At 37.7% G+C, this 7446-nt stretch overlaps 1 protein-coding gene across 1 annotated transcript; it reads right to left on the bottom strand.

Moving 5' to 3' along the window:
• Nucleotides 1–312: 312 nt before the first annotated feature.
• fbp1a (fructose-1,6-bisphosphatase 1a) lies at nt 313–6130 on the bottom strand. The gene is made up of 7 exons (XM_058375575.1): nt 5860–6130; nt 2795–2957; nt 2603–2695; nt 2210–2350; nt 1931–2068; nt 1110–1229; nt 313–780 (listed from the first exon to the last, which is right to left on the bottom strand). Exons 1-7 carry the CDS (start codon nt 6027–6029, stop codon nt 592–594), a joined length of 1014 nt encoding a protein of 337 aa, XP_058231558.1. The 5' UTR covers nt 6030–6130; the 3' UTR covers nt 313–591.
• Between the last annotated feature and the right edge of the window lie 1316 nt (nt 6131–7446).

The following is a 7446-nucleotide window of genomic DNA, read 5'->3' as shown; positions in this document are numbered from 1 at the left end:
TGCCATAATGAGGAGATCATCAGTGTTATTCACTTCACCTGTCAGTGAATATAAATGTCACTTTATTTCAAGCCTTTTCAGAAAAGGTTGTGTGTACAGAGAGCACAGATAAGTTTTGACACTTTTGTCAAATTACAGTGAAGGATCTTGCTGTAATCTTCCTACATGAACTGTTATGCAATTTGTTGGCTGTAAAGCAATATATGCATGTGTTCATTCCTCTCTTCCTGTTTCATTATGCACAGAAACTCATTCTGGTCTAAAAACCCTGAACAAAATGTAACAAACTTCATACACCTTTTTTGGCACAGCTGAATTTATTATTTTTCCTTTATTATAAAATACAGAAAAACAGAAAAGGCACTTCATTTTTATTGCTAAGGCATAAAACATGGTCCGTCTTTGGGTAAACATTTTCCACTGAGTGCAAATGTGACATTAGTGGTTCTTGGAGTATGGCTTCTTAGCTCTGTTACATTCTTGAGTAGATTGCAACAAACTGAATTTACATGAAATGATTGTTATAGATTTTATCTCAGATAAGAGTGATTGGAATTTGATGTTTGGTCACTTTGTTGGTTTAGAATTTGGTCACTTGTGATGTTTCTGGTAGATGGAGATGTACTCTTTAACATCATCCAGGGATCCCAGGACCACCGGAGCCCTCTGATGGATGCTTTCAGGCTGGATGTCCAACACGTTCATGGCACCTGTGGTGGCCATTCCACCAGCCTGCTCAATGATGAAGGCCATGGGGTTGCACTCATACAAGAGTCGGAGCTATGCCACAGAAAATCAAATCATTCTTTTAATAAAAAGTTATGCACTTATGATAACATTAAGAAATATACTAAAACTGTGCTACAAGATATTGGCAGAACAATCCAACAACATCACTGAGGATAAAAAGTCCAAATAAATCAGCCTAATCTGCCTCTGGAGTCAGCTGACCAAGCAATGAGACATTGCTTAACATATTTTGCAACCAAATTTCATATCAGAGGCCAATGCTGATTTTATTTATTCCTGTCCTGTGAATTCTCTGGACTTTACAGGGTATGATGTTCTTATCATAAAAGTAAGATTAAAAGCAAGATCTTTCATTATACCTTTCCTTTAGGACTCTTCACATTGGCAGGGTAGAGGAAAACTCCTCCATAAACAAGTGTCCTATGCACATCTGCTACCATGGAGCCCACGTAGCGTGCACCGTAGGGCGCACTGCCATCCTGCAAAAAATACACAAACTACATCATCACATCAGCCATATACAGTAATAAATCTGAGAAAACAAAACGGCATCATCCTCTTTACCAAATCTTGTAATATACGATTGGGCCTAGTACAGTGAAGGCAAAATAAAGTCATGTGTGACTGAGGCCAGATTTTAGGATACTGCTAAGATTCCATGATTTATCCAGATGAATACAAACTTAGGGTTAGTGGTAGATTCTAAATATTTTTAGCTCATTAAGGTGTATTACATGACAATACTTGCACCCCAAATATCATTACACTGCATTTTGCTATAGTAGTTTTGCTGTTAGACTACTGTAGAGAGGTGTCAATGGTTCATGTTTTTGGTCCGCTTTTTAAAGAAGGCATGGCAACCTGAGCCAGCTAACAAAAAACAGAAGTATCAGTGGTTGAAAGATTTGCCACACATGCTGGTTGGTTGTGTTGCTTGATTTTGCAAAACCAAAAAGGAGAAAAGGGAGAAAAATACTACAAAAAAAGTCCGTATGTGAATTTTCCACCAAAAAGCGTGCTGGTTTTTCTAGAACTGCAAGCAAATGTGTATTAAGTAGAAATCAAGCTGCTGCCCGGTACAGTGACCATGTGACTATGGGATTCTGTATACACACACTGCAAACAAACCATCTGCTTATATGTTTGCTAAAGCTGTGCTCAGGTGCAGGCCATACTATACCTCTGGGAATTTCTTCTTCTGTATGTATTCAGTCACATCAGGGTCAAAATACTTAGCATAGCCCTCATTGAGACTGTAAATATTCCCCTTTTTCTTGATTTTCACATCTCGTTCTACTAAAATGAATTCCCCAATTGCCTGCCAAAGAGAAAGAGATAAATACACTCACACAAGGTCATTGCACATGTATAACTTGTATGTATTTCCTTCCAAGAATTTGTTCCAACACAAATAGCTCTTAACTATGAAGTGTAAATTCAATAACAGAGTTTTGCTCACAGGGTCCATCATGAAGCAGTTAACACCTTGGCCGGTTGAGAGCACTATCATGGTGGCACTGCCGTACAGCGCGTACCCAGCAGCCACTAGGTTTCTGCCAGGCTGCAGGGCATCCTTTTCACTTGGCTCATCATCTGTGCACTTAGGAAAGATTTGAAAGAATATTTTACTAAATAAACTGGATATATGTACAGATTACATGATATTACAGGATAAATACTGATTTTATGGGAAGCTGCTTATGTCTTGCTTTGCAAAAGCTTGGAAATGTCCATGCTACTATATAGCAACTTCAAAAACCCAAATAAAACCAATAACTACATTTCTAATAGAGTATACTTATTAACTAACTACACTAAAACTCCACATTCAAGGCCTGAACTCATTGTATACCTTTTTATAAATCGCAAAGATGGTCCCGATGGAAGCCAGGCAGTCAATGTTGGAGGATCCATCCAGAGGATCGAAGCAGACCACATATTTACCCTTAGGAAAAAACACATGGAAATATTACACTCAGTATTTAGGCTTGAGCAATGAAGAATCTCCTGAGCACCAGATAATATCTTGTTCTCCTTCTCATACCCTGCTCTCTGGCTCCACTATAAGGGCGTCGTCGTTCTCCTCAGTGACCAACACACAGGAGGTGAAGGAGGATTTGAGCATGTTAATGACCAAGTCATTGGAAAGGACATCCAGCTTCTTTACCTGGTCCCCTGTTATGTTTGTATTGCCAGCAATGCCGTACCTATGCAATAACAAGAGCAGCAGATATTTAGTACACATTTTGAAGAAATTTAATGAACAAAATACAGATTTTAAACACCACTGGAGTATTCATAATTAAGTATTTTGAATGTTAAACTTTAACTTTGTTTTTTTTTTTTAGATTAACAAGGAAATCTGGGTGTAATCTGAATTTTCTGGACAGGAGTCCTCTGATTCTCATGAGCCACTTGTCAATCCTTATGCTTCGTGAAATATTACATGCTATTTTTGACACTTTGACACATTTGTGCATGCAAGAGCATTATTACATTTACATGTTATTGCTATACTCTTTTTGCCAGAGCAACAGTTGCAAAAATGTGTGTTCACAGACTAACACCACCTTAGTGGTTTCATTCCACTCTCAAGCGAAGGCTCATAAGCATCAGTGTAGATTTTTTGTTGCAAATTTCACCAGGTTGAATTACAAACAGGATATTTACCCAAGTGCTCTTTTGAAACACATCTTCATGCAAGTCTACACTTCGTAGTTTAAAACCCAGACGTGCTGAAATACAGCACTGTATCCTCATAGCTAGTGCAGATCCCCTAAGTACTGTACGATACACTACTTACAATATGGTTACGTGTACACTTGCACATGTTTATGGTTAATCTGTACATTGTTTTATTCTGCTCACCGGGTTTCTTTAACCTTTTGCCCATTATTGTCTAATTAACAGCGTTGTTTCAGTTTGTTGGTGTTTAAAGAGCAACAGCTAAGACAAACTCCTTGTAAGTGAAATATAACTTGAGTTCAAAAAACTCTTTCTGATTTTCATGTTAATAAAATAAAAGTCTAGAGTAGAGGCATCCCAATATTCTGTGCCCTGAAGCGTGAATTTGAAATGATTCATTTTAGTAATCTGTTTCAATTCTAATGTCTTTTTTACGCATCACACCTCCAGGGTTGTGGATTGCAGGGGTGTGCAGTGTGCATGTTCTTCCTGTGCCCCAGGGGTTTCCTCCGGGTTCCCGGGTCTTCTCCTAGAGTCCCAAAACATGCCTTGTAGGCTGACTGGCATCTCTAAATTGTCTTTAGTGTGGTAATATTTGTGAGATTGTGCCCTGCAATAAACTGGCACCCTGACCATGCCTTGTGCCCAGAGTCTCCTGGGATAGACTTTAGGTTCATCCTAAAGAGAATAAGCAGTGTAGAGAATTGATGGATGGTTTTCTTTATTTTTAAAGCATTTCGGTAAAGTCATATTTTAAAGAACAAAGCTAGAACACAGCCTAGTCTACAGTAGCAGAACTGCAAAGGCTAGATTTAATATCTAAAAGCTGTAAGAATATAGACCAGTAACAATCCTATATACATTATTGTTATTAAGGGTGATACTGGCATGAACTTCTGTAAAAACTGCACTAGACATATTTACTAAATCAATATACTAAGGCCCCAGATGAAGGTTCTAGTAACAAAGAAACCTTCTAAAGAACAGAACTCATTCTCCTCTGATGGGTGAGACCGGATAATGAGATTTTGATCATTACACTATACACTTCATACAGAGGAAAGGCAAACAATGTACACTGTTTTGAAATATAGGCTTGTGAACAGGAGTCTTGATAAAAGCAATACAGGTGGAGTAATCATGGTAGAAGTCTTGCAGCACTCTGCATTATACAGTTGAGACTATTTGGTAATCTGTGGATGCACATAACAAAGCTGAAAAAGCAGAGAGAGAGCTGACAGACACTTAAAGAGTGACCATATTAGATCAGTAGCAGTAATGCACAGATTCCTAACCCTGAGCCTTCAACATTTTATTGTTCTACAACTATGACTAATTAACTATTAACTATGTTCGAAGCAGAAATATTGCTACACCGACCAAGCATAACATTATGACTGCCTGCCTAATATTGTGTTGGTCTCCCATTTGCTGCCAAAACAGCCCTGACCCATCATGCACTGTGTATTCTGACACCTTTCTATCAGAACCAGCATTAACTTCTTCAGCAATTTGAGCAACAGTAGCTCGTCTGTTGGATCGGATCTCACGGGCCAGCCTTGATTCCCCATGTGCATCAATGAGCCATGGCTCGCCCGTGACCCTGTCGCTGGTTCACCAATGTTCCATTCTTGGACGACTTTTGATAGATACGGACCACTGCAGACCAGGAACACCCCACAAGAGCTGCAGTTTTGGAGATGCTCTGATCCAGTCATCTAGCCATCACAATTTGGCCTTAGTCAAACTCACTCAAATCCTTACACTTGCCCATTTTTCCTGCTTCTAACGCATCAACTTTAAGGACAAAATGTTCACTTGCTGCCTAATATATCCCACCCACTAACAGGTGCCATGATGAGGAGATCATCAGTCTTATTCACCTGTCAGTGCTCATAATGTTATGCCTGATCGGTGTACAAAGTGCAGTACATGAGATAGATGTCGGGACTGTGTGGTGTATTTTTTATGTTAGATGGAAAAGTGGAATCAGTGCATCTTTGCATGTTATCAGATTAGACTGCACGAGTATCATTATACTAATGCTCCTTTAGACTAGAGGTATTTAGTGTGTGCAAGCATGCAGCAAATCTTGTTTACTTCAGCTAATGGGAAATCCAGCTCGGTCTAACCAGATTTCTGCTGCTAGAACAAAGAACACAGACTGAGCTGGTCAGACTGGTACACAATCTGTACCAGATGTTAAGTGTAACATCACAAGTAACACAAAGGTGATTACAAACCTCAAAAAAATTATTGATCAGTTTACATTAGTGTTATTTATCTGATCAGACCAAGACAGGTAAGGTAAAGCAATTCATGCAGAAGTGGATGTTTTCTACCCAAATGCAACCAGCATTGGCAAATGCAAACTTTTATAACACTGATGATCGAAGAGCAGATATGAGATGGATATAAACTTACAGGTGAGCGATGCCTGCTTTCCTCACAGCACTCGAGATTGCTTTAATAGCCGTACACATTGCATTCAGGAGGGTGGTCAGTTCCCCTGTGGCTTTCACTTTTCTTCCCTCCTCTAACACAAATCTGGTCAGAGTGATCGCATTGGTATCGAAAGCACCGCGGTCCGACATTTTCCCGGATGGAATAAAACGATACCTGTTTGAGAAAAGTAAATAAAAGAAGTACAACTGTACTTTTTCAACTACATTGGCAACACGGAACTAACCAGGAAAAGGGGAGTGTGGCTGAACGTAGCCAATCAAAAGCTTAGAAACACCAAAGGGGCGTGGATGAGTACAAGAGGGGGCGTGGTTTCGTGAGTTGCAGCAACAATGCTGTTTTGTCTCTCAAGAGTGAAAGATGCCTTTATGCTCGAAGTTGCTGAACTGATCTGATGTTTAATGTGTTGTTTGCAGAGTCATGCATAATATATCTTGAAATTAAACATAGGCTTGTTTGGGACTAATAGTTAGAGGAATAAAAATGCATGAATATGATCTTGTTGAGTGAGTTTATCATCTAAAGGTTGAGCACGAGACAATCAGATGCTCTGAATCTCCTAAAACTAACAGGTATCTTTGTGTTTTTTTCTGAGGTGAGAAATGTATAAATTCATTAAACACAAAATTCATTCATTAAACACATAATTAAGTAGAACAGCAGCACAGAATATCCTTGATTTAACAACAGCAATAATAATAATAATAATAATAATAATAATAATAATAATGATAATAATGATAATAATAATAATAATAATAATAATAATAATAATAATAGAGATGATAAAACTTTTCTTTTCTGATGCTGAAACCCTAAGCATCTATCAATAAAAAAAATATATATATAAAACATGACATACCAAAAACATTTTTTCAGTTGAACACAATTAATAAGGTATGAAATATAATCAAATAAATCCCAACAACAATATGTTACTGTTCAATTAAATGTTTGTCTGTTGTTGTTGTTGTTGTTGAAGAAGAAGAAGAAGAAGAAGAAGAAGAAGAAGAAGTAACAGTTATCAGAAACCCTTTTTTAAATAATTATTTTATTTTTATTTTTTTAATCATGGTACACTATGGACAATTTCCACATGGACAATATTATTTAGTTGTATTCTTCTGTGATATTAATTATAACTTTTAGGGTATTATAGTGCAAGTCACTATGGACTGATTTTTCTAAACCTTCTTTAGACACTTTAGACACTAGATGTCAGCCTTAAGCAAAACTTCTCCGGACTGTATTCAACTCTTACACAAAACGTGGTGAAAGATAATCCAGATTTAGACAATTTCTAATAGCTCCTATAGTTACATCACATGAGCAAAACAACCTAAGATGTGAATTATAAAAAACATTACAAAGCTGTGTCTTTCTTAACCTTTTTAACAGAATAAACAAGTATTACTGGGCACACAAATATTTGTTGCAACACTGAACATGGGGATTATAATGGTTCACCGTAAGGTCCACTGCACTTAAGCTAAGCCTCATTAATCCCTTATGGGAAAGAAGGCACACAGTTATAGTTGTATAAAAGAA

The sequence above is a fragment of the Hemibagrus wyckioides genome, linkage group LG22 (assembly GCF_019097595.1).
Source record: "Hemibagrus wyckioides isolate EC202008001 linkage group LG22, SWU_Hwy_1.0, whole genome shotgun sequence".
NCBI classification, from domain to species: Eukaryota; Metazoa; Chordata; class Actinopteri; order Siluriformes; family Bagridae; genus Hemibagrus; species Hemibagrus wyckioides.
This window is presented reverse-complemented; position numbering and strand designations above follow the sequence as displayed.

What these genes read in the sequence shown, in the direction of transcription:
- fbp1a (XM_058375575.1), bottom strand. Translation starts at nt 6,029, where the DNA reads ATGTCGGACCGCGGTGCTTTCGATACCAATGCGATCACTCTGACCAGA. An exon ending in TAGTGGAGCCAGAGAGCAGG is followed by an intron (nt 2,696 to 2,794) that starts GTATGAGAAGGA and finishes TTTTTTCCTAAG; the next exon opens with GGTAAATATGTGGTCTGCTT. An exon ending in AGAAGAAGAAATTCCCAGAG is followed by an intron (nt 1,230 to 1,930) that starts GTATAGTATGGC and finishes TATTTTTTGCAG; the next exon opens with GATGGCAGTGCGCCCTACGG.